Below are 27,798 nucleotides of genomic sequence, written 5' to 3' on the forward strand. Positions count from 1 at the left end.
TTAATTTTAGGCTCACAGACATTTTAAGGAACATTTAAATAAAAATAGTGTAAGCCAGCACAAGAAGTTCTCACAAACATTCTTTCTTAAAAAGGAATGTGTGCAGCGCTCAAGCTTGAGAAACACTGATGATCTAACACTTCGGGTCGCTAACCGCAAGGTCAGCCATTTGAACCCACCAGTGGCTCTGAGAGGGGAAGGTGAGGCTGTCTGTTCTCCAGATTTGCAGTCAGAAACCCCATGGAACATTCGGCTCGAGAGGGTCCTTATGAGTAGGAATTGATTAGATGGCAGTGAGGTGTCTTTATCTTTAAGGGGCACATAGTTTCCTGTTAAAGGGCCCTGGTGGTATGGTGGTCACACATTGGGCTGCTAACTGCAAGGTCAGCTGTTCGAAACTGCCAGCGGCTCCAAGAGAGAAAGACGGGGTTTTCTACTTCCCATGAAGAGTTTCAGAAATATTCCAGAGTGAGGAGGCTGCGCCTGACTCCCGATCTCACAGCCAGCGCAGTACACTGAGCACCACAGAGACAGCTCGGGCCAGGCAGAGCCGGGCCCCACTGGAATATGAAATAAAGCATAACTCAACATGGCAAAGGCGATCCTAAGAAGCCCAGAGGCAGAACGTCATCACATGCACTGTTTGTGCAAACTTGCACCCAGATGCTTCTGTCAATTTCCCAGAAGCGCTCACAGAGGTGGAAGACAAGCCCGCTCAAGGGAGGCCAAAGGTGAAGCCTGGCCTAGGCCGACAAGGCCCGTATGAAAGAGAGGGGGACCGTTAGACGCCTCCCTCCCACGGCACGGACAGCGGAGGAGCTCAAGGATCCCAGCGCCCCCAAGGGGCCTGTCTAGTTTGGTTCTGAGCATCGCCCCCAAATCAAAGGCGAGCACCCCGCCTTGTGCATGGGGGACATGACCAGCAGTCGTAGGAGACGAAGGCCGCCAAGCTGAAGGAGAAACACGGAAAGGAAATGGCTGCGTACCGTGCTGAAAGGGCAGTCTGAGCCGCCAGAAAGGAGTCATCACGGCTCAGAAAGGCAAGAGCGGAAGGAGGAAGAAGAGGGCGAAGATGATGATTAATAAGTTGGTTCTCATGCAGCAATTTTTCTTGTCTAATAAAGCACTTAACCCCCCTGTACATTAGCTCCTCTTCAAGAAAAAAAAAAAGATGAAATGTAAGCAAAGAGTTTCAGTTTCAGAAACCCACAAGGGCATTTCTCCGCTGCCCTATAGGGTTGCCATGAGTCAACCTGGCAGGGAGCGAGCTCGGAGCCAGTGAGGTTTCTGTTGCGCACAAGTTGTACAACACAGCAGAGAATGACTCCTGGAGGTGGGTTGTGCAGGGATCTTAGGGGAGCCATATGGACAGACTTTGGTAAATGTAACGGGAAGCCAGAGGCCCAACTCCAAATCCGTATTGAGGGTGTCTTCTCCCGGGAGAGCTGATGGCACAGGGTTGTGAGGGGGCAAATCCGTATTGAGGGTGTCTCCTCCCAGGAGAGCTGATGGCACAGGGTTGTGAGGTGGGCTGCCAACCGAACTCCTAACTGCAGAAAAAGCCCAAGCTTTCCACTCATGAAAACAGTTCCCGCCAGGGACACCCACAGGCCCGTTCCACCCTGCCCTACAGGGCCGCCAGCAGACAGGATCGACTCGATGGCTGTGAGTTCAGGATGGCTGAGTTTGATGCATCAAATCACTTGCTTCCTTGTCCCCTGACTGACTTCCGGAGGCAACGGACTCTCAAGTCATTGATATTAGAATGGTGCTTGCCTCCCCTGTCTGGCTGTGACCACCAAAAGGCAGCATGATCCTTCGTAAACATGGTGTTGGGTGCTCTACACCCCAGGGAGGGTCTGGCCAGGGTGCAGCAACTTGCCCTAGATGGCTCCTAGCTCTCTTTCCTTTGGGCGGACTTTATCATTAACAGCGAGCCGCTGGTCGGGGGTGCGGGTGAATGCTCGGCTGCTAACGGAAAGGCTGCAGGTTCTACTAGTGGTGCTTGTAGAGGCACTCGGAAGAAAAGTCTGGCAATCTACTTCAAAAAAAGCAGCCGGTAAAAACCCCATGGAGCCCTGCTTCTCCAACACATAGGGGATCCCTGTGAATTAGAATGGAATTACTTAGCTCACTAACCACTACCCCCCAGCATCAAGCTGACTCACAGCAACCTGCAGGGCAGAGCACAGTGGTTTCATGGGGTTTCTGAGATGATCAATCCTTACCGAGGCAGAAGCCTCATCTCTCCCCTTTGGAACAGCTGGGGGGGGGGGTTAAAATTACTGACCATTCTGTTACCTGACTGTGTCACCAGGGCCCCTGAAACCAACTGACCTGACAGCAACTTGTTTAGGGGGAAAGCCACAAATATTTTAGAGACAGCCTGCCCCTCTCCTGCCTGCTTCTCTCGTCCATCAGGTCCTAATAAGAAGAGTCCCCACACCAGAAGCTGCAAGCAGTCCACAGAACGCCGCCACTCCCACCCAAACCAAGCTTGTGTCATTTCAGTGATTCCAAGTCAGAGTGACCCTAGAGGGCAGGGGTAGAACTGCCCCTGTGGCTTTTCAAAGACTGGTCTCCAAGCCTCATCTTTCTCCTGAGGAGCCGTTGGTGGTTTCGAACCACCAAGTCAGCAGCTCAACACATAACCACTACACCCACCAGGGCTCTCCACAGAGGCCACAGACGTGCCACATGCTGCGCCCGGCATGGAGCAAGTGCACCGGAAAGTGATCTATGCATCATCACTTAACCTTAGAAAGCTGACAGCGACCCCAAGGCAGCCTGTCCATCGCTTACAAAGCTAAACCCAGGCGCAGCATAAAGCCACCAACCATCAACCTCGTGCCCAGGCATTTTCCCTCAGGAGTTGGAAATGTATGTCTCTGTGAACCTGCACACCCATGTTTACAGCAGCTCTTCCTAAAGGCTCCAAGTGGCCAGGAGCAAGGTATCCTTCAATGGGCGGATGGGAACACACGCTGCGGTGCACCGGAACAAGGGAGCATTTATTGCTCCCCAGTAGAAATCAGGTATCCGGCCCCACAAAGGCACAGAGGACGCGCGAAGGGCAGGCACACTGCAGAGTGGGAGATGCCTGTCTGATGAAGCCGGCCACATGCTGTCGGTGATGCGGAGGGGGGGAAGGGTGGCTAAGTGGGGTCATCTGGGGGCAGTGAAACGAACCATGCTGTGTGATACTGTGATGTTGGCCACAGGATGAGAGGCGCTTGTCAGCGTGCACTGGCCGGCACAGCACACAGTCAGCCCCAGGGAGCCCCACGGGTGGGTTTCAGTTCACGGCCGTGTTATCAGTTCTGCTTCTTCCACGGTAGCACAGGGCCCAGCTGAGCAAAGTCCCTGTGCAGGGAAAAGGGGGCCTGAAGGTGCTCAGCACAGTCTGCTCAGTGCTTCTCTAAACCCAAAACTGCATCAAAGATGAAGCGTGAAGGGAGACTTCAGTCAGTGTAAGACATGAAAAAAAATGGATAAATTATCAAGGCTTCATGAGGGAGGAAGGGAGGGAGTGTGGAGAAAATGAGCTGATACCAGGGGCTCAAGTAGAAAGAAACTGTTTTGAAAATGAGGATAGCAACATATGTATAAAGTTGCTTGATACAGTGGATGGATTGTGATAAGAGCTGTATGAGCCACCAACAAAATGATTTTTAAAAATGAAGCGTATTAAAAAGAAATAAAAAAGAACACTGCAATCCAGATAATGATGGATACCTACGAAGCCCTGGTAGGGCACTCTGGTGGTGTACTGGGTTACATATTGGGCTGTCAACTTCAAGGTCAGCAGTTCAAAGACACCAGCCGCCTCTTGGGGAAAAGGCGAGGCTTTCTACTCCTGTAGAGTTAGTCTTGGAAAGGAAACCCACAGGGCCAGTTGTACACTGTCCTACAGGGCCACTATGGGTCAGAACGGACTTAATAGCAGAGGGATTGGTGTGAAGCCGTGTTGGCACAGGGGGCTAGGCGTTCAGCGGCTAACTGCAAGGTTAGACCCTCCAGTTGTTCTTTGGGAGAAAGATGAGGTAGGTCTAGCTCCTGCAGAGATTCCCAGCCTAGGAAACCCTTCATGACTTGCTATGAGTTGGAATCAACTGAATGGCAGAGTTTCATTTTGTTGATATTGTTTTAATGTATTGATATGGGTTTATCAATTATTGAAAAGGTCCCACCCTCATGAAAACCCCCAAGCCAAGCCATAGCCTGCCAGTCCATTCCGACTCATCGTGCCCCTGAAGGGTTTCGGAGCGTGGTAATGTAGACAGGCGCGGACGTGTAGAACTGCCGGCCTTGTGTTTAGCAGCCCAAAGCCTACCTGACTGTGCCACCAGGACTGTTTATACCAACGAAGGTTGTTAATAACAGGGGAAGCTGTGCGGAGAGAACACGGGGCACTCGGGAACTCTCTGTGCTTCCTATACAAAATTTCTCTGAACCTAAAACTGCTTGAAAGAGTGAAATGTAATTAAAACAAAACAAAACAAAAACATTTCAATAGAAAGCAGCAATTACCTCTGTGCTCTGCTCTCAAATAATGAGGAGACCCTGCTAATCCTAGGAGCCCTGTTGGCACAGTGGTTAAAGGACTCAGCCAGCAACCCAGAGAGCAGCGCTTCAAACCCAGCAACTGCTCCGCGGGAGAGAGCTGAGGCAGTCTGCTGCCCTGAAGATCTCAGCCTGAGAACCGCTGCAGGGACGTGTCCTCTGACCCACAGGGGCCCTCCGGGTCAGGACCGACTTGAAAGCAAAAGGTTTGGCTTCTCGCTTGTTGGAGGGTTTGTTGGGGGTTCTGGAGGAGTGGGGCAGGGAAGGAGGTATGTTAAGAGTACAACCATAGGCTATTTTTAAAAGGAAATGCGAGTGGGCACCTTAATCCCCCTCCCTTAGAGTTTTCGAGCATGTTTGGGTAAAGGGGACTCTGATCCCTGGGACATTTCAGAAGCACATAGGAATGCCAAGGTGTGTGTGTGTTGTGGAATGCAGTTTATAAGCAAACCACTTCAATGCCATAGAATTAGGAGTCCCAAACCATGCTCAGAATTTCCTGATGTCTTATGAAATATGGCCTCTAAGAGCCTTCTAGGTCTCAAGAAGTAGGCATGGGACACCTTCCACCCACCACCCCCCAACCAAAAGAATCAGGTTGTTTTCAAGAGAAAGAGGGGTCAGGCACCGGAACGAGGAAAGCAACAGCAAACAGGACTATGGTTTTTCCAGAAGAACAAAATAGGGTGAGTCATTATTAAGCTGGAACACCCCTCAATTCCAAGATGCCAGACAGCAAGTGAGTAATACACTGGTGTTATGGACTGAGTTGTGCCCCCCCAGCCCCCCCTATAATATATGTTGGAATCCTAAATCCTTAACTGTGGCTGTGGCCCCATTTGGACTTTCCTTATTAATATTAATAAAGCCATATCACTGCCAAGTGCATCTTAAACCTAATGGCTTTTTGAGATATATACAGAGTAGCAGGGGCCCAGAAGCAAGATCGATAGATGCCGCATGGACATCACCACGGACCAAGGGACACCCGGACTGCAGAAGCCAGGAAAAGGATCTTCCCCCAGAGCCGGCCAAGAGAGAGCGCCTTTTCCGAGAACTCGTATTGAATGCACGGTTCTAGCTTCCTAAACTGTGGGAGGAAAAATGTCTGTTCTTCAAAACCACCCCCTTCTGGTATTTCTTTTAACCGCAGCACCAAGAGACAAAGACATGTAATGTCAGAGATACAGCAACAAGTGCCATTGGAGGGCAGCTGGGAAGGAAGGGGAAGAGGGCCACATGGAATATACAGAAGTTAAATCAGAAACGATCCAGGTATTTAGTGTGAGATGCAAATGTATTTTTTGTAGACACCAGGGAATTACCTCCAGCCAGAGCTGAGAGAGAATCACCACTCCCTGGAGAAGTCAGCTGGTGCCCTTCCTAAAACACCAGGAGCAAAGCCACCAACAGAGCAATCCCAGCAGGCGGGGGCGTGATTTCTTGTGTGCACAGGAGGTGTGGGCAGGGGTCTCACAAACACCCAGCTTATGTCCAGGGTGACTGAGTGAACCTTCCTTCCACTGCGCACCTTGCTTCTTTCCACGTGGCTCTTCAAAAAAGAAAATGCCTTGAGACGGTTGATGAGGACTCTTCCCCCTTGCATCAATCAGGTTGGCTGTCAATCCAGCATCTGCGGTGGGAGTCGGTGGGAGGAGCTTGGCTATGGATCAAACTGTGGCCCCAAACCTATGTACTGAATTCCTGGCTGTCGTACCTGACCCAAACAGGATGTGTGGCCCCCCATGGAAATGAGATTGTCATGTACTGTGTCACTGGGGTCCTACGGATCAAGGGTAGATCCTCATCCTAATTACCTCTAAGTTATAAAAAATACTAGGAGACACAGAAATCTACAAATGAGAGAATTGTCTATGTGAGGATCATCTACAAGCCAAGGAGCCAAGAAATGCCTGAGGCGACCCACAAGGAAGGAATCGTCATGGCGGACACCTTGATCTGGACTTTACACCTTCAGAGCTGTGAGCAAATAAATCCTTCTTCTTTCAAGTCCCCACGTGTAGCATTTCTGTTCCAGCAGCACAAGGAAAACTACGGCGAGCTCCACACCGAGGGTTATCCCAAACGCTGCTCAAACCAAGTCCATTTCCACTGATACCAACCCCCAGCATGCGGTAGAGCTGCCTGTCCTGTGGGTTTCTGAGCCTGAGACTCTTGACTGGAGTAGAAAGCCTCATCTTTCTCCCCTGAAGTGGCTGATGGTCTCGAACTGCTGACCTTTCAGCTAGCAGCCCAACACACAACCCACTACGCCACCAGGGCTCCACTAAATGGCCTGTGTTTGCCAGGAACTTATTTTCCGGAGGATCGAACTTCCTATCCTTTCTTTCTTCTGCTCTCCTTCAAATGCACGTGCTAGGGACCAAAGGAAAACACCAGGTGTTTCACAGCGGAGAATACACAGAGCAGATTCTCTCTCTCCCGGAAGGCCCGAGTCTACCCAGGATGGGCCAGGCTGGAAACAGGAGGGCGCCCATTGACCAACCTGTTTATTCAAGGGCACAACACTCTGGGAGAGCTCATTTCCACGGAGTGAATGCAGATGCTGGGCAGGTAGCTTGGGCATGCTATGCCTGTCTCTCCAAGAGGCACGGCGTCCTCAGACTACTGTTTCCCTCATGCTAGGGGTCCCCATGAAACCCAAGAGAGGTTTGAGTTGCTAATACATGGACTCTTCCATGCTTTGCAGATGGGCCCGCTCCATTTCCTCACAGCCACAGGGGTTCACCAAGCTTCTTAAATGAGCATTGTGACATTCTGAGAATAAAGTTAACATTGGTCTTCCTCTTTTACAAAGTACGCTTGCAAAGAAAGAAGTGTTTGGTGAGGAGGCAAAGACGGTGCAGGCCTCGTGCTTTGCTTCCAGAAATACTACACGGGGTGGTCACGGGGGAAAACAATGCAGCACGGAATTGCCATAGGACCCAACAATTCCACTCCTATGCTGTTTGGGATTGGATTGTGTCTTCCCAAACTCTGTATTGAAGTCCTGGCTCCGTTCCTTGTGGATATGATCCTGTGTAGAAGTAGGGTCTTTCTTTGTTATGTCATTAGGTCCTATTGGAGTCAGGTGGGTTCTAAACCTAATCACTTCTGAGCTACAGAAATCACAGAATGGATACTGACAGGGAGAAGTGAAGGGCAGATGACAGACCGGTGCATGTATAAGGATCCTGGAAGCTCTCAGAAACAGAAACACACGCTCGAGTCATGGCCTAAAGTTGGACTTTTAGTTTCTCAAGCTATGAGAAAATAAAGGCGTGTTCTTCAAGGGCACCCACTTGTGGTCTTTGTATTAGAACGGCATTAGGAAACTAAGGCATAAGCATGTATACCAGAAGCCTTGAAAGCCAGGCTCCAGCAGATATCTGTTCATTGCTTATCACTGTTCAGAATAATCAAATGGTGCAAACAACAGATAAATGGAATGTTGCACAATAGGGTATTATTCAGCTGTACAGGGAAAAATCATTTTACTGTGTGGTATAAAAAGCATAGAGCTTAAAAACATGCTGAGTGGCATAAGCCAAGCACAAAAGGACAGTTACCGTACAGTCCTATTTATATTAGGCAAATATTAAGAGAAAGTAGATTAAAGATTACTAGTGAGTAAAAGTGAATGCTTAATGGGAACTGAATTTTCTGTTTCTCAAAAACAAAACAAAATAACCTCACTGCCGTGACAGAGTAGACCTGCCCCTGTGAGTTTCTGAAACTGTAACTCTATGGGAGTACAAAGTCTCATCTTTCTCCAGAGGAGTGACTGGTGGATTTGAATGCTGACCTTGAAGTTAGCAGCCCAATGCTTGATCCAAACATTTTGGGATTAAATAGGGATGATAGATGGCGGGGTGGGGGGTGGGGGATGTTGAGCAAGGCTAGACTAAAATTGTAATTGTTTAATTAGCTTAAGTGCCACTCTGAGTTGGCTATTTAGCAATAGTAAAGGCTCTTTGGATCCGAATGGATATTTTTGGTTTTGAGTCTGAAATCTTGAAATGCATTACACACGCAAACTCACGTGCATGTGCCACTGATAGTGCAATGGTTAAGAACTTGGCTGCTAACCAAAAGGTCAGTGGTTCAAGTGCACAGGCCACTTCCCGGGAGAAAGATGTGGTGGCCTGCTTCTGTAAAGACTGCAGCCCTGGAAAGCCCGGTCCTACTCTGTGCTACCGGGTCACGGTGAGTTGGGATCGACTTGACAATAACGGCTTTGGTTTTGTACAGAGTCGGGTGAGAGAGGGTCTTCGAAAAGTTCATGGGAAAATTCCATTATATTTCAACTCCATTTTTTCTATGAATGTTTTGAAGATCCCTCATGTATATATACAGATACACAGACACATAGATACACAAACACGAATACACATACGTATACATATTTTGCCCTCCCCGTCATCTGGAATAAAGGAAGAAAACGAATGACTTTGAGATATTTTTCATTGTCCTTAAAATAATGAGCACTAAGAAAAAGGCCCAGAAACGGCAGCAACTCCCCCTGACAGTTGATTCTTGCTTCACTCAGAGGAGGGAAGGGGGTCCCTTTGTGGGAGGAGCGGCTTTTCCCAGGTTTTCCTGAATGCCACGCTGGCTTTCTTCCAAAGCCACTCTCGGAAATCTTAGCGCACAGGCCACATTCTCTGGGGCGGAGAGGCTGCTTGTGATTTGGGAAGTGAACTTTGGATTCTGTTGTTTCAGAGGGATGAAAAGAGAAGACGATTGACAATAACCAGTGTCTGAACCGGGGAGAAAACCGGTTCCCTTTTCCAATTCTACCAGTGCAAAGTCGCACGCACCAAACCAAAGCCTAACCAGTATCTCAAGCACAACACCTGACAGAAGTGGAAAAGCAGTCTCTTAAAGAGGCCTCTGAGGTTTCATATTTGCTCCAAGATGAATAGTCATTAGATGGGTCACGTTGCCCTGCCTTTGCCCATGCCGTTCCTTCTGCAAGACGTCCTCTCCTCTGTTCTGCTCGGCAAACCCAGGCATCCCTGAGGACCCGAGCAGATTCTTCTCGCCGCTGAAGCTTTCTTGAGTTAACCCAGATGTGCTCTCTCCACTATGCATCCAATGTTTATTTACAAACGAGACTTGATACAGGAGTTGCTTTTGTTAGCTGCCGTGGAGTCATCTGGACGCAGGGCTACCTCATGAACAGGAAATGAAATCCGGCCTGGCCGGGCATCTTCCCCATCAAGGGCTGCAGACTGAACAGTTGTGATCCATCGGGTCTCCAGAACTGGCTGATGTGGGGAAACCAGTTGTCAGTCCTTCCTTCTTGGTCTGGAAACTCTGCTGCACCGTCTTCAGCATCACAGCAACACAAAGCCCTCCACCGACGCGAGGGCGGTGACTGGGCGTGAGGTGCATTTGCTGGGAGTGAACCCGGTCTCCGGAATGGAAGGTGAGAATTCCACTATAGGTCGCCCTCACTTTTAACGTGTTCAAGTAATAGTGAACCGCATTCACACCTGTCTTTGCACAACCTATCATTAGTGAAACATACTGCATACAACGTTTCAATATATCTGTAAACTGATCTATCTCCAAGGACAAAAGTAAGATCAGCTCCAGAAAGATGCTGAGAGCCAAAGGCAATAATGAAAGCTGAAAAAGGGGCGATATTCAGGTGGAGTCAGGACCCGCCTACAACACTCATCAGAAAGGATCCCTGTTGAGCACTCCCTGTACTGAATCGTCAATGCCCCTCTTACATGGTAGACAAGGAGGAGGGTCTGCAAAGCACAGTCACAAATTCCTCACAAAAAAAATGAAATCTCTCTCTGCCTCTTGACTCTGCACTGGGCCATGCGACTTACTTTGGCCAAGGAGATATTAGCAAATGTGACAAGAGGAAGCTTAAGATGTGGTTGTGTTCAATCTTTCACTCTCTCTCACTCCCGGGGATGCTTCCATCACACGAACAAAGTTTTGAGCGATACAGGGCATTTGGCCCATCCAACATCAAGGCCACGACCAAACAAATGACTGCGGGCATCCTAGACCATCTATGAGAAAAAATGAAAAAAAAAAAAAAAACACCAAAAAACAGAAGAACCATCCTGCCGAGCCTAGCCCAAGTGCCACCCTGCATCATTGTGAACTAATAAGTGATGACTGTTTTTAAGCCATAAGCTTTGGGGTAGTTTGCTACATGAGTAAGAGATAAAACACAATACAGGCTAAATAAATTTTGGATGGAAAATTGATCAAGGAATAAATTAACAAGGACCACCTTCAAGATCTCCAGCAAGATTAGTAGGTACAAGTCTGCTGAATTCTCATGGAGCTTTTCAGAGCTTTGACTTTCGCCAAACTTTCCAGCAATAATGGATGATGTCTTCAGAACCAAAGAGCTATCCTGGACTCTGAGCAAAGAGATGTTATGACACCAATTCGGATGTTTCCACCCAAAAGAAGCTGAGGGCTTTCTTGGTACTTTCCTCCTGGTAACCTGTCCATTCTGGAAGTATGTTCTGAAACGTTAGAAGGGGCATACAGACAAGGAACCTAGGAGAGAGAGCCCAGGAGCTGTGTGTTGTCCAGAGCTCCCAAACTCTGAGATCTCTGACAACTACCTCCCAGTTTAGAAAACAGAAGCCGAGTAACAATGAATCAGCTGCCATCATGTCAATTCCAACTCTTGGTGACTCCAGGAGTGTCCGAGAACTGTGCTCCATAGAGTTTTCAATGGCTGATTTCTCAGAAGTAAGTCACCAGGCCGTTCTTCCTAGGTGCCTCTGGGTAGACTCAAATTGCCAACCTTTCCATTAGCAGCCAAGCAGGCTAACTGGTCTCACCACTCAGAAACTCTTTTGGAATAACAACGGAACGTGTGTGTGTGAATATATAATGTCACAAGGAGCCTCCTGGTGGCACCATGGTTAAGAGCTGGGCCAATATCTAAAAGGTTAGCAGTTCAAACCCACGCAGTGGCTCAGCAGAAGGAACACTTAACAATCTGTTTCCGTAAAGACGACAGCCTTTCAGTGGGTCAGTCTCTCTCTGTCCCAGCAGAAGCATCAGGCACCACCACCAGAGGGAAAAGCAGTGCAGGATCAGGAAAGAGGAGTCCAGCCTGAGGACACTGTACATGCAGAGGCAGGAGGCTGGTGAGAGCAGGCAGTGTTCAAGGACCAGGGGGAGCGCATTATGTTCTCCCAAGAAGGGCCTGGGGGAGCGAGGAGAGGGAGAGTGACATCAGATGGGGCTGCGAGCTCACAGGACGCGTCCAAGAACCGGCCGTTCTAGCTTTAGACTCGGAGAGGCTGGTGCCGGACTCAAAACCCAGCTCTAATTTCCCTCCTTTCTCTTAGGATTGGGGTCTTCTTTGGTAATGGGGCTAGCAGGGGGTAAGCATGTCTCTGGCCTCCTGGGAAACTTACATGACACAGGGTCTAGCATGTCCCAAACACCCAGGAGATGTCAGCTTCTTTTTCTTTTTTTTAACCAGCCCGTGCTGAAGGCAGCAAGGTAGAGGGAATTTGAGAATGACTTCATATCAACAGCCTTTCCTTGACATGAGCCCCTTCATCTCAAGGTCCTCTATCTTGGTCAGGACCCCCCCTCCCCTGTCTGCCTAGAATCCATTTCCCCACAGCAAGGACGTGAACCTGTCCCCAGGGAGCCAGCACACACACAATAGAGTGGGCTTGTTCAAGATGGGCTGAAGTAAGGCCCAGTGTCTCAAGGAGGACTAAGGAATCACGCCTTCAGAAACTACGTGGCTAGAGGCTGTAAGTGAAATGGTGACACAGTCTAACAAGGCCTCTACCCTTGCCCAGCCCCACCCCAGCACTGCACAGGGAGACAGGTGATACACAGCCTAACCCGCAAGAGGATGGCAGGTGGGAATGGGCCAGTTGAAGAACTATGCAACGTCATGCCCAAGCAATAGCAAGTAGAGTCCCCAGGGGGGTAGGGGGAGCGGCCAAAATAGTCCCTAGGCGATGAGGCAGGAGAGGTTGGGAGAAGGCATGTCCCACAAGGATGGAGACCCAGGCCCCAAGGCCAGGCTTTAGTCTGATTGCAATGGAAAATTCTAGAAGGCTCTTCAGCAAGCAAAGGACACGAAGTGATTCACGAAACCAGACCATGAGCCTCTTGAGTGTAAAGCTGTTGTTACCTTTACCCTACAGTGCTGGAATGAATTTTGGTAACAGCCACTCAGCAAGTGGGTGTAGATAAGACAGGGAAGGTTAGAAATGGGGACCCCTCCCACCAAGGGATCCCTAAGTATATATTCCAGAGCCTAGACTAGAGTACATTCTTACTCAGGGGTTAGTCATTAGACCGCACGAAAGCAACAGTGGAAACAGCAGGAAGGGCAATTCACGCTGATAAGCTCAGTAACTCACATGGACCAGACATCAATTTTGGGGCCATACTTCTTCCGGGCCAGCAGTTCGGGCGCAGCGTAGGCGGGGCTGCCACACTGCGTGCTGAACGGGTCCGAGTAACCCAGGATCCCCGCACAGTTGCTCAAGCCAAAGTCTGCAGAGAGGGGAGGACAAAACGGGCTCTGAATTAGACAATGTGGGAATGAAGAGGAGGTGATTAAAAAAAAAAAAAAAGCAAAACAAAACACAGACCACGGGAAAGGAAACATGCTCTCAGGCTCCCTCATAATTTCACACCCAAAGGAAAGCCAAGGTAGCAGCTGCAAGCCGTAACCCCTGGATACGAGTCTCGAGGCTTAAGTGGGGCACGTGAGGGGTCTGTGTCCTGGCTTAGCTGGAAACACGACACAGCAGACCTCAGGGTCAAACTCGGCGAGAGCGCCAAGGGCTGAACCAACGCTCATTTCCATCAAGTCTTGCAAACACGTCATCCAGGCGCAGAAAAGGCTCTGCTGTTGAGGACTAAGGCAGAGAGAGAAACTGTGCTGGATGGTGCAAACCCAGCATCAGCTTACAGATGGCCTCATGGGGAGGGGAGCTAAAGGAAGACTGGCCTTCCGGGGCTGGTGTCCCTGTCACCCTCAGTGGCGTGTGACTCAGCCATTTTGTGCAAGTCTCTTGAATATATCTCCCAATCCCTTGAGCCCGTGGGGTGCTCTGAGCAAACCCTTAATCATTCCCTTGTTGTTGTCAAGTCCATTCTGACCAGGCCCTGTGGGATTGAGGGGAACGGTCCTCTGGGTGGCTTTCTTGGTAGATGGGGGGATCTTTTCAAGAAGCAGATGGACAGGCTTATCTTCCATGATGCCCTTGGGAGGGGGGTTTGAACCACCGACCTTGAGGTTAATAGAGTGCAGAAATCGTTTGTGCCAGCCAGGCACCTTCCCAACAATTCAGTGTGGAAAAAAACTAACTGTAAAGATGCAAAGGAAGCGAGACTGCGTGACTTTGGGCCATCGCTTTCCTGTGGGCGGATTAAGGCCACTGGAGAAAGGAAAGCCCAAGGCAGCTCAGGCTACTCGGGTGCATGGGGCCCTCTGTGACCAGGTTCCCTGTGATCTCATTACAGGGGAGGCAGTGTGGTGCGCCCTTATGGCGGGTCCTTCTCCTCCCTCTCATCCTTTGAACTTTAATGTAAGCATTATGGTTATGTGTCCCCAAAGAGAAGTCAGGGAGGGGGCCGTGGCTAGAGACTGCCTCCAAGTCTTGAACAAAAAAACACCCCACAATTTTGTTCTCCTGCACTCTAACATGTCTGCACCTGCAAAATGCACTACCCGTCAAAACAAATCTACTCATTTATGCGTCAGGAAGGCTCAGAAAAGGGATCACATGGGACAGGGTGAAGTTTTGAGTGTTGGAAGTCATTCCCATGGCATGGACCAAGATGCCATGCCAGGAAAAAATATATCCTCCCACTAGTTGGTGGACCACGCTGTGTCATGAAACAACTGCTCTAAAATCGGGCCCCATTGAAGCAGAGCTCCAAAAATGCTCACTCACTTGGCTCACTCACTCACTGCCACCGAGTCAATGCTGACTCATAGCAACCCTATAGGATAGAGTCAAACTGACCCCATGGGTTTCTGAAACTGTACATCTGTTGGGGTGACTTCAAAATACAGCCCACCGTGAAACCCACCATGCCTCGAGGCATAAAAACTCCCAACCAGACTCATTGCTACCAAGTCTATCCTGGCTACTCACAACCCGGTGGGACAGGGTAGAGCTGTCTGTCCCTTTGGGTTTCAGGACTGGAACTCCTCCCGGGAGGAGAACGCACCCTTTTTCTCCCTCAGAGCGGGCCGGTGGTTTCATGCCATTGAGCTGGCGGTCAGCAGCCCAAGTCATAAGCACTACGTCACCAAGGCTCCTCAGGACCGATCACTGTGACATCTTCAGCTCAGGCTCTGTGGAGCAGCATGAGTACCTACAACAGGGGCTGGCCACCAACTATGGCTGCTGGGTCCTCAACATCGACTCCTTCCTTTGTTTTTAACATTTTCTTGTGGGCAAATAAAGGTAACAAATCATTGACCATTTTAACCCCGTGGAGATGCACAATTCATAAGGGAGCCCTGGTGGTGTCGTGGTTGCGCCCTGGGCTGCGAGCCGCATGGTCAACAGTTTGAAAGCACCAGCAGGTACTCAGGGGAACGCCTGGGCTTTCTATTCCCATGAACAGTCACAGTAACCCATGGGGGGGGGGGGTCGCTATAAGTCAGCAGTAACTCCATGGCAGTAAATTTCTATGGACAGTTCAATCAGCACTCCCATCCCTTTACAAAGGTCTGCCATCGCCATGGTGACGCAGTGGTTAAGCACTCGCCGGGCAGCCCAGAGATCGGTGGTTAGAACCCATGGCTGTTTCCCAAGAGGAAACCATGGGCCATCTGCTCCCCTATAAAAGTCCTGGTTGCCGCAAGCTGAGTCTGACTCAGCGGGACCCTAAAAGACAGTGGAACTGCCCCATAGAGTTTTCACGACCAAGTGATTATGGGGGTAGATTGCCTCACCTTTCTTTCTCCCTCACCGTTGCTGGTACGTTTGAACCCGCCAACCTGTGGGTTCGAAGCTGGCACTCAATCACTGAGCCACCAAGCTTCCCCATTAAGGCTTCCGGTCTAGGAAACCCCATGAGGCAGTTCTACTGTCAGACAGATTCCTGATGAGTATGAATCGAACTGACAGCACACAGCACCAACCACATGGGGAGCCAGTAAGTTAGCTAGAATAAAGATTATATCATGGGGGGCAATGTTTTAAGGAAAACTTCATAAAAAGTCATGTGTTAGGCTCAATCTCAGAGGAGTTCCAGAAGATTCTTAGACTAAAGCAAAAGGCTCCATTCCTCAGCTCAGTGGGGCTCCCGTCAACAGCAGTTAACTCAGTTCCTTCCACAACGCCCAGACTTGCCTATGAAGACGCCCTCCTTGGCTCATTAGGAGAAGACATACAGGGGCCAGGGATGGCCCCTGCTTGCAGGCAAATCGGAGTCTCCTCATATCTTAAGTGCAGTTTACAGAAGATAAATTAGGGGAAGGCTTGGAATGTGGAGGAGATAAAAAGCTGCATTTTAACTGGCTTGTGTTGACCTAGCCAAGGGGCTTAATTTAAAAATATATTGCAGAGAAAGAGCTAGTCTGTTTCACATTCATAAACGTAATTATTAAAATTCTTCAGGCACACACACATGCCTATAATTAGCAGTATGAGACTAGCAAGAAGTTTGCCTCCCAGAAGTGTCGCGGATCTGCCTCAATTAGATTTGGTAAATATCTAAACCAATTATTACTCCATTTTCTTGAGAAGTGAAAAATGAATCTCAAATGAATAAATAAATAAAAAGGCTCAAGTGAATACTGCTTTGAGATAATAAATTTAAAAGGAAAAAAGTTCTCAGTTGTAGTTGATATATTTATTCTAAGATACTAAACTATCAAACATCAGATTTGTTTTTTAAGGGATGGGGTATAAAAAATATCCCGATTAAATAAAATCTTACTCTTGGTTATTCTAGTTCATTTGAAACGTGACTTATGAAGATTTATTGGAATAAGATTCTTTCAAAGAGAGAGTAACTCTTAAGAGGAAATGATAATAGCTATACTCATCCTTTGAAAAACAACTAGGTAATTCCTTTGAAGGAAAGATTCAAAGTGCTTTCAAGTCAGGAAAAGACGGGAGTGAGGATGTTTGATCCAAATTGCTCAGCCCACCGGCAAGAAAACCCACAAGACACAAGGTCCGCCTTCCTTCTGCACCTCCTCCATCCACCCCCAGGGAAAAAAACAGGAAGCACAGGTTCTCCACAAGCACCATTCCCTGCTTCCCTCTGGAAAAGCATAATGCTTCTTCCAATTCCAGGTCAGAGTTAGGGCTCTTGAGTTAGAGCCAGGCTGAGCGAATGGGGAGCTTAGTCAAGAGTAAGTTCTAGTAAATCCACGGAGCCCTAGTGCAGATAGTGGGTTGTGCATTGGGCTGCTAACTACAGGGTCAGCAGTTCAAAGCCTCCAGCCCCTCCGTGGGCGAAAGACGAGGTTTTCTATTTCTAGAAAACGCGACAGTCCCTGGAAACCCACAGGGGCAGTTCTCTCCTGACCTATAGGATCCCTGAGTTGGATTCACTTAACAGCAGTGAGTTTTTGAGTCTGAGCAAATCCATTGTCAATGCATTGATGCTGAACAAATGCTTCAGATTCCCCAGGTGAGTTTGCAGTGAAGCTCTCGTGGGAGTAACTCAAAGGGGACGCGGAACATATTCATTCAAGGCTTTGAAATCCATCTCCTTAATTAAGTTTAAACGTTTGTTATTATTCATTTTCAAAACCATTGTTCGGGATCAGAAGTGACTGAGAAGGACTGGCTGGCGATCTAAGAAATACATCCAGGATAGTTCCCACCATCAGACTCCCAAAAGCCAACAATTCAGAGAGTTCACAGTAATAACACCTAGAGAATAGTCTTGTTTTAAAAACAAACAAAAGTCATACCTATCAGCTTGATATTATTGTCTTCATCTAGCAGCAAATTTTCTATCTTCAAGTCCCTGAAACAAAGGAAACAGCAGTATTTCAGATAAGCATTCAAAATAGCAAGGCGGCATTTGACTGAAGAGAAATGAATGGTTTTCATAGGTTCACTTGGAACCTACCCACACAGCAGGCTGGGGATGCTCAGGAAGTAAAGATATATATATCTCAAGTGTGAGATAATGAATATCACTGACAATAATGATAAAGTGTTTCAAAGAGCAACAAGGCAGAAGACATCAGGAACTGTTTCGGAAAGTAGGGCCTAAACTGGATCTTGCAGATGACATAGAACTAAGGTTGGACGGACAGAACACGGGCAGACTGCATGGTTCAAATCAGAAAGGTGTGCAGCAGGGTTGTATCCTGTCACCACACAGATTCACACTGTATGCAGAGCGAATCATCAGAGAAGCTGGATTGCACGGAGAAGAATGCAGCATCAGGTCGGGAGGAAGGCTTATTAACAGCTGGCACCATGCAGATGACACAACCCTGCTTGCTGAAAATGAGAAGGACTTGAAGCCCTTGAGTGTGTTTGTTTCATAAATCATTTTATTGTGGCTCTTATAGTTCTAATAACATTCCATGCATCAATTGCATCCAGCATATTTGCACATATGCTGCCATCATCATTTTCTAAACATTACTTTCTATTGGAGTCCTTGGTATCCATTCCTCTTTTTTTCCCTCCCTCCCCACCCCCAGCCTCATGACCCCTTGATAAATGATAAATTATTGTTTTCATATCTTACACCAACCACTGTCTCCCTTTAGCCACATTTCTGTTGTTCATCTCCGGGGCGGGGGGAGTGTTATGCGGCAATCATTGTGATTGGTTCCCCCCTTCCTCCCCTATCTTCCCCCTACCCTCCTGGTATCACTACTCCCATTTCTGTTCCCGAGGGGTTTATCTGACCTGGATTCCATGTGTCATGAGCTCTTATCTGTACCAGTGTACATGCTCCGGTCTCGCCAAAACTGAATCACATGATAGTGGGGGGTGAGGAAGCCTCAAGGAACTAGAGAAACAGTGTGTGTTTCATCGGTGCTATACTGTGCCCTGGTTGACTCATCCCTTCCTTGTGACCCTTCTGTGAGAGGATGTCCTACTGTCTACAGATGGGTTTGGGGTCTCTGCTCCAACCATCCCCCCTCTTTCTCAACAATATGTTTTTGTTTGGGGTCTTCTGGTGTCTGTTACCTAATTCCATCGACACTTCATGATCATACAGGCTGATGTGCTTCTTCCATGTGGGCGTGTTGCTTCTCTGCTGGATGGCTGCTTATTTCACTTCAAGCCTGTAAGACCCCAGGTGCTGTATCTATTGATAGCTTGGGCACCATCAGCTTTCTTCACCACATTTGCTTATTGTACCCATTTTGTCTTTAGTGATCTTGATGGGAGGGTGAGCATCACAGAATGCCAAGTTGGTAGAACAAATGCACTTGCAGTGAGGGGGGCTTGAGCAGAGGTCCAAAGTCCGTCCACTGCCTCAATGTAAGTATATAGGCCAACACCTCTATTTTTTATGAACTAATGTATTTACATGAGTGCACACTTATGCTTATATCTCTATCCATAGCTTTGTTTCCTAAATCTTTCCTCTGCTTCCTTTTACCATCCTCCTGTCCCACCATCATGCCCGCCCTTCTTCTGCCACATAGTAATTCCTCTCAGCTAGATGGCTGTAGCTCCAACACTACCAGGATCTCTACATCCTCCTTGTTGTTGATTTTAATTCCCTAGTTGTTCCCCTGTCTGTGGCATTGTTTGCTCACCACTTCTTTCCCTACCACCTCCTCCCCTTTCTCCTGGGGCTTGTTTCTCATGCCTATCTTATATAGGTAAGCAAAACAACATTAACAGAGACAAAAGAAAAAGAAAACAAAAGATTGAATAAGATGGGGGGAATAAAGAAAAAAAAACGCTCACAAAAACATACATAATTCCAGGGCTGTCCGCTGGACCAATAGGTAACCTCATGATAAATGGAGGTTGAAGTTGTCAAGGATGTTTGTCTTGCTTGGATCCACAATCAATGATCATGGAAGCAGAAGTTAAGAGGTGAAACAATGCATTGCATTGGCTAAATCGACTTCACAAGACCTCTTTACAGTGTTGAAAAGCAAGGGGGTTATTTAAGGAGCAAGGTGTGCCTCACCCAAGCCATGGTATTTTCCATTGCTTCATATGCATGTGAAAATTCACCATGGAAGAAGGAAGAAGAAGGAACAAATTGTGGGGCTGGGGAAGAAAACTGGAAATGCCACGGACTGCTAAGACAACAAACAAATGTGTCCTGGAAGAAGTATGACCAGAGAGCTCCTTTGAGGCAAGGACGGCAAGAACTGGTCTTAGATCCTTTGGACATGTTGTCAGGAGAGCCCAGTCCCTGGAGAAGAACGCTGTGTTTGGTGAAGCAGAGGGGCAGCGAAGGAGAGGAAGGCCCCCAGGGAGGTGGACAGACAGCGTGGCTGCAACACGAGAACAATTGTGAGGATGGTGCCGGGCTGGGTGGCTGTTCCTTTGGTTGTGTACGGGGTCTCTAGGAGTCGGAATCAACGATCGGGCCCAACAACAACAATGGCAACACCTGAGTTCTCCTCGCTATCATCTTCATAGGAACAGATCCTCAGCACTGCTGGACAGTGTCAGACTGTTAGGGAAATGTACTGGGAAGGCTGGAACATCCCACTGTCACACACCCTAAGAATAAGGGCAGTCAAAAAGAGTTCCATTGATAGCCTGTAGGGAAACTTTTAAATCTAGGACCTCCCTCCCCTCTTGAGCATGTGCGGTGAGGAAAGCAATGACCTAAAGAAACCTCGTTGCTAATTGTCATAATAAAAATCACTACCACTGGCGCCGTGACCTAGGCCAGCAGTTCTCAACCTGTGGGTCGTGACCCCTGTGGGGGTCGAACGACCCTTTCACAGAGGTGGCCTGATGCAGAACAGTAGCAAAATTACAGTTATAAAGTAGCGATGGAAATCATTTTATGGTGGGGGGGGGGTTACGACAACATGAGGAACTGTATTAAAGGGTCGAGGCATTAGAAAGGTTGAGAACCACTGACCTTGGCAGTCACCATGATACTTCTGACCTGACCAAATGAAGGAAAGCGGGGATGGGCCTCAAACTTATCAGAAGTGCCTTCCCCACAAGAGTGGTGGCCACCCCTCCCCTTAGTCTGCATGCATTTGTAATAGTGAAATAAATCTCTCTGCACTGAGCCTCCCTGGGTCATCTCCCTTCCTCCTTCGAAAGGACTTTCGCTTGGAAATCCTTGCTTGGCTGAGTGAAACACTGGGTCTGTGCGATGCTTTGCTGCCACTGACTCTCCGATGCTTCGGGAAGAAGTGAGCGGGAGGCCAAGGACGTCCGGAGAGGATAAGAAAACTATCAACCTTTCTCAGCAGCCTGGTGCTTCCCCGTCTGCACCACCAGTGTGCCTTATGCAAATTAACTACTTACTTGTGTGCATGCATACATTTTTATATATGAATAAATATGGGTGTTATTCTGAATCACCTATATCTAAGAGCCCTGCTGACAGAAGAGTGAAGCACTAGGCTGCTAACCAAAAGGCTGTCAGTTCAGCCATGGCAGAAAGGGCCCGGTGACCTGCTCACATGATCATGACAGCCCAGCAAACCCTACCAGGCAGTTCTGCTCTGTCCTCTTGGGGCGCTACGAGGTGCACTCCACTCCACGGAATACAGCTGAGCATCTACATCGATCGACAGATGGATGGGCCTCAAAAAGTTCATGAGAAAATTCCATTATTGCTTAATTTTTCATTTTTCCGTGAACTTTTTGAAGTGCCTTCATATTTGGTATTCCCTTGTTCCGTTCACACAATTGCCTCTTAATCCCAGTACAAGTACCTCATGGGCACAAAGCCATGTTCTGGAATTCCCATTCCACTCCAGGTTATCCATAGTTTGTGCCGATCCACACAGCGGAATGCCTTGGATGAAGAATACTGGAAGTACCTAGGGCTGCTGAAAGGACAAACCATCTGTCTTGGAAGCAGGACAGACAGAGTGTTCCTTAAAGGCAAGAGTGGCAACACTTCGTCGTCAGGAGAGATTAGTCCCTGGAGAAGGGCATCATGTTTGGGAAAGTAGACCAAACCAAACTCGCTGCCACAAAGCCAAGGCTGACTCGTAGCGACCTCCTGTGGGTCTTGGAAACTGTAACTGTTTGCAGGTGTTGAAAGCCGTCTTTCTCCTTTGGAACAGCTGGTGGTTCTGAACTGCTGACCATGCAGATGACAGCCCAGTGCGTAACCACTACAGCACCAGGAGCACGACAACCACCAGGGCTCCTCTTGGTAAAGCAGAGGGGCAGCAAAAAGAGGAAGGTCCTCAAGGACATGGACTAACCCCAGGACTTCAACAATAGGAACAATTGTGAGGATGGTGCAGGACCGGGCAATGTTTCACTCTGCTGGGCATAAGGTCACTATGGGTCAGAACAGACTCAATGGCACCTAACAACCCTATCACCATATTTGGTGATCAGAATAATCTAGATGAATGGTCACACACTCTGGCATCTTAAGTTGCTATCTGCCAACTCAGTCACATTTTTAATATTAAATATGTAAAGATAGTCTGGGAGCCTTGGTGGTTTACTGGGTTGGTCATTAGACTGTTAATCTCAAGGTCAGCAGTTTGAAACAACTAGCTGCTCTGAGGGAGAAAGATGAGGCTTTTAAGTCCTCTAAAGATTTAGTCTCATGTCAAAGGGAAGCGGTATCAGGCATCAAAGAACAAAAAATCATATCACTGTGAATGAGGGGGAGTGCGGAGTGGGGACCATAAGCCCATCTGGAGGCAACTGGACATCCCCTTATGGAAGGGTTGTGGGAGATGAACCTGTCGGGGTGCAAGGTAGCAACGATGAAACATACAACTTTCCTCTAGTTCTTAAATGCTTCCTCCCCCCACTATCTTGATCCCAGTTCTACCTTACAAATCTGGCTAGACCAGAGGATGTACACTGGTACAGATAGGAAGTAGAAACACAGGGAACCCAGGGTGGACGATCCCTTCAGGACCAGTGGTGTGAGTGGCAATACTGGAAGAGTGGAGGGAGGGTGGGGTTGAAAGGGGGACCTGATTACAAGGATCTACATATAACCTCCTCTCTGGGAGATGGACAACAGAAAAGTGGGTGAAGGGAAACGTCAGACAGTTTAAGATATGACAAAATAATAATTTATAAATTATCAAGGGTTCATGAGGGAGGGGAGAGTTGGGGGGGGGAGAAAAATGAGGAGCTGATGCCAAGGGCTTAAGTGGAGAGCAAATCTTTTGAGAATGATGAGGGCAATGAATGTATAAATGTGCTTTACACAATTAATGTATGTATGGTTTGTGATAAGAGTTGTATGATCCCCTAATAAAATGATTAAAAAAAAAGATTTAGTCTTGAAAACCCACAGGGTCAGTTCTACTTTGTCCTAATGGGTCACTACATGTTGGAATGGACTCAGTGGCAGAGAGTTGAGTTTTAGAGAATAGTCTTCTCTTCCATAAAAAGAAAGAGAATAAACTTTGCTTCCGTTACTTTTGCAACACACCATTCTCAGCCCAGCTCTGATTTACTTGCCTTTGAGTAAACACCTGGGCATAGGACACCTTGTCCCCACACCCACCCCTCTCTATTTTAAAGACAGGAATAGCACCATTGTGATACATAGAAATGACCATAATGGGCTCCCTTGGGCGGGACAAAGGTAAGCAGCAGAGCTGTGTCCCATTTAATGGGGACTGTCATTCCCTGCTCAGCCCCACCACTGCCAGCTCAGCCCATCTTACAAGGGAAGCCAGGAATCTGGATTTGATCCCAATTTCCCACTATTGGCAACAAATTCATATTTAAAACAGCACTCCCGACAGTACTGTATGGGCCAAACACATAAGCAAGACAGGGCATGCTGACTGCCGAGTTTCAGCCTCAGTGCGGCTGGAAGCTGAGCCTCAAAAGGATGTGAGGGGACCCAGAGAGAGGGTAGAGGGGAAGACGACCACGGAGGATAGCAGGGAGCGGGTGGTGCCAACGTCCTTCACAACTACCTGGGAGGGGATACCAGACAGTGAAGTGGGGGGGGGGGGGAGGCTGGCCTTCGTCTCGGGAACAAGAAAGGCTGGATTTCAAAGTGGAAAGAAGAGTTAGGGAGTCAAACATGGGCCAAAGGAGAGCAGCAAAAACAGTGTCCAGGGCACTCCCAGATGAGGAAGCTGCCAGGGAGCCTTAGGGCTGAAGAGGTGGATGAGATTGAAGAGGTGGATGAGAAGAGGAGCTTGCGCCTGTTGTTCTTCCAAAACTCAAACTCAACGTCCTCGAGTCGATCCCGACTCATAGTGACCCTACAGGACAGGGCAGGACTGACCCTGAGGGTTTCTGAGACCGGAACTCGTCATGGGAATAGGGAGCTATGTTACATTCTCCCGTTGTGGTTCCTAAGTCCATTCCAATCAGCGGAGACACCATGGGTGCAGGGAAGAACTGCCCCATGGGGTTCTCAAAGCGATGACTGTTCGGAAGCAGCTCACCAGTCCAGCCTTGCCAGGTGCCTCTGCGTTGGTTCGAACCACCAACCGTCCAACAAGGAGGTCAGTGCTTCAGGTGCTTAAACCATGTGTCATTCGGGGGCAAATTTGCTCCTGGATATTATGAATGAGAGCTACTTTCCCAACCCAAATGCTCCCACAAATGAGTTGGAGGATTGTACTCCGTCAATCCAAACGAACTAATAACATGTATATTGTATACTGGGTATGTTCTACCTGGGGTGAGGTCAAATATAGAGTAGCCTCCTCTTTCCTTTCCCTGGAAAGTTCTTGCCTCTCAATAAAAGGTTTCTGGAAGACACACTTATATAACTTTTTAACGGTTTTGTTGGCACATAAGCCACATATACAATTCAAGAGTTCGATCACTTCAAGAAGAATTGAACAATCATTATTCAATCAATTTTAGAGCAATTCCCCCATGGTGATCACTTTAAAAGTGAGTTGTGCATTCACCATCAGTTCTAGGGCTCCCTCCTACTCCCACATACTGTTTGCTCCCCAACCCCCTCAACCTTCCCATCCCCCCCCTACAGCCTTCCAAAGTGGTAAGGGTAAAATAATAATAATACAAAGATAGAAATACAAGTAATGACTAAGAAAGAAAAGACCACTATCAGTATTTAAAAGGCCAGGGAAGAAATTTTTGTCGTGTAACATGTAAGAAATACTTAGAACAACCTAGAACAATTTCAGGTTGGGTTAGGAGGGAGGTTAACTGACCACGTATCAAGTTTGATCCAGTATAATCCAGATTACAATGATCTCTACCTGGCAGTAAAGCTGCTCGAGACCCTTGCCTGTGCCCAGAGGGGATCTGCCAGGGGCTTAATCTGACAAGACACTCTGCAGATGGATTGGGGCTCCCGCTGCCCTCCAGAGCCTTCTACAAATTGGGTGTTCACAATTTAAGCTCTGATACTTTTCCCTTCGTCATGTTTGGATTTTGTTATTGTCACCTTGGGATCACACACGCTGGTGTGATTCTTCCATGTGGACTTAGCTGACTCCTCTTTAGATGGCTGCTTGTTTGAATACAAGCCTTTTAAGACCCCAGACACTATGCTGATTGATAGCCAGGCACCATCTGCTTTGTTCAGCACACTTTGATAAGGAGCTCCCTTATCTTCAGTGATCTTTTCATGAGGGTGAATACAGAACAGGGTCATGGATCAGAACAAATTGTTCTTGGATTGGGGTGAGAGTGAAGTGGGGGCCCAGAATCCATCTGCTTGTCCCTGGGATATGCATGACTCTGGTTTACTCTGACGGTTGTATTGTGGCAAAATTAAAACCCCTAAGACCAACTACCCCAACAACAGCTACAAACCAACTAGCAGACAACAAAGAACCAAACAAAAGCAAGCAAACCAAAGCAGGAAAACAAAAACCCATAGAAACAGAAATGTAACACATGGTCAGTCATCCATCCCCCTGGGGTAAAAGGCATCATCCAATTTCCCAATGACCCAGCACTCTGGACACTGTCAGTAGGAGGACTCTGTATGAGTGCACTCCCACCCTGAGCCGCAACCCAGGAGTTGTTGCTGCACACAGTTCGGTCTCCCGTTGAATTGAGCCATATATTAATTTCCAGGAAATGATCGAGTGACTATACGATTGTCCAGGAAGCTATTCCTTTGTGTGTAAGATCATGTGTTATAAAGTGGTTAGCTGTCACCAACGGTCCCTTCCTCGTGGTAACTCCATGCACAACAAACCAAAGCACTACCCCATCCTGACGGTAGGCTGAGGATCGTGCCATGGAGATCTACAGGATGCCCACTGGCTGCTTTCCAGGGAGAGATCACCAGGCCTTTCTTCTCCATCCATCTTAGTCTGCCAGGTGGGCTGAAGCCTGTTCGCTTCCATAGCAACACGGACGCCTGCACTGGCAAGCAGGTGATGGCCGTGCATGAGGTGCACTGGCTGGGAAAGAACCTGATGGGACAAGATTCTGCTCTGCCACCAACCCATCAAGACCTCACACCCGAGGGCTTGAGAAAGTTTGTGGGGGGGAGGGGGGTGGAGGAGGGGGAGGGAATGGTACCAGAAGATAATGGAATTCTTTCACAAACTTTCCAAAGGCCTCTTGTACACTGTATTGGGTTAGTATAATTTTCATTCATGATTCTCGCCGGCCCTGGTGGTGCGGGCATGCGTTGGGTTGCTGACCACACAGTCAGCCATTCACAACCGCCAACTGCTCTGAGGGAGAAAGAGGCGGCTTTCTACTCTTGTAAAGAGTCACGGTCTTGGGAACCCACAGGAGTGTAGTTCTACCCTGTCCTGCAGGGTGGGACTCAGCCCAATGGCTGACTGACTGACGGACAAGCCGCTGAGTGGTCGCGCAGTGTTGGAGGGGCAACGATCTCTAGGCTGACCGGAGGTTAGAGCTAAAGCATCTTCGGTATCTCTGTAAGCCGCACATGGTGGAAATCCTACACAAAATCAAAGCCCCACTTAAAATCCTCATTAAGTTAACCACTTAATGATGTGTTTTTAAGTGGGTTCCAAACCTGGTAATTGTGAGGTCATCTCCGGAGGAGTTATGATTAAAGCCTCATAAAACGCCTTTGCCTCCCTTCTCTCTAGTTTCACTGTGAACCGAGACTACCCAAAACAGCCCCCCCTCCCCCCGCAGAGGTGACTCTTAACCAACCCTTCAGAGCAGAGCAGAACTGACTATTAGGTTAGGACCATCTGTCTTCATGCTATAGGGTGTTCAAAACATGGGGTTCCCTAGGCTTTATGGGAGCAGAAAGCCTCCTCTCTCTCCCATGGAGCAGCTGGTGGGTTTGAGCTGCTAACCTTGTCGTTCGCAGCCCGATGCTTAACCCACTACGCCACCAATGCTCCTTACCCAACATCAATAGAGGGAAAACCCGTCACCGTCGGTCAAACTGATTCTGACTATGTGAGATTCTCCCATCCAAGTACTAACCTGGCCCAGCCCTGCTTAGCTTCCGAGAGCAGGCAAGATGGTCGCGTTCAGGGGGTGTGGCTGTAGACTGTGTGAGAGACTGTGTGAGAGCAGAACTATCCCACAGGGTTTTCAAGGCTGTGCCCTCTGGGGCGCGATTACCAGGCCTTTCTTCCAAAGTGTTGGGAAGAGGGGGATGTTCCAAATGGCCGATATTAACCCAGCACTTAATAGTTTCCGTCCCCAAGGGCTCTATTAGTTCAAGCTAATGTGTCTCCTGTATATAATAAAATTCTGTGTCATGAAAAATAAAATAACAACATTGCCATCAACGTGATGCTAATTCATAGTGGCCCTAAAGCACAGGGTAGAATTGCCCCCTGTGAGTTTCCAAGACTGGAACTCTCTTTGCGGGGGTAGAAAGCCCGTCTTTGTCCTGCCAAGCGGCTGGTGGTTTCAAACTGCTGACCTTGTGGATGGCAGCCCAACTCATGACTACTACACCAGAGCACCAGGCCCCCATACTGAGAGAGAGGTTTTACAAGGGCTTTTCAAGGCACGTCCTCTGCTGAGTGATAAGGTGGGCGTTAACCACATGGTCGGTGGTTCAAGCCCACTAGGAGAAAGATGAGGCTGTCTACTCCTGCGCAGAGTTACAGTCTTGGAAACCCTATAGCGGGTGGCTGTGAGTTGCCATGAAGGGAGTGGCAGTGAGTTTGGATTTTCAGCAGCGGTTCTCAACCTGTGGGTTGCTACCCCTTTGGGA

The 27,798-nt window shown here is 48.3% G+C and overlaps 1 protein-coding gene across 3 annotated transcripts in view; it reads right to left on the bottom strand.

The window, feature by feature from the left end:
• Positions 1 to 27,798, bottom strand: part of HUNK (hormonally up-regulated Neu-associated kinase) — a 135,324-nt gene that overhangs the window by 41,081 nt on the left and 66,445 nt on the right. For all 3 annotated transcript variants that reach the window (XM_075542374.1, XM_075542375.1, XM_075542376.1), the window contains exons 3-4: positions 17,483 to 17,538; positions 12,948 to 13,083 (exon numbers count right to left, since the gene is read on the bottom strand). In XM_075542374.1, the coding sequence (XP_075398489.1) occupies positions 12,948 to 13,083; positions 17,483 to 17,538 (192 nt within the window). The remainder of the gene's footprint in view (positions 1 to 12,947; positions 13,084 to 17,482; positions 17,539 to 27,798) is intronic.

The sequence above is a fragment of the Tenrec ecaudatus genome, chromosome 2 (assembly GCF_050624435.1).
Source record: "Tenrec ecaudatus isolate mTenEca1 chromosome 2, mTenEca1.hap1, whole genome shotgun sequence".
Taxonomy (NCBI): domain Eukaryota; kingdom Metazoa; phylum Chordata; class Mammalia; order Afrosoricida; family Tenrecidae; genus Tenrec; species Tenrec ecaudatus.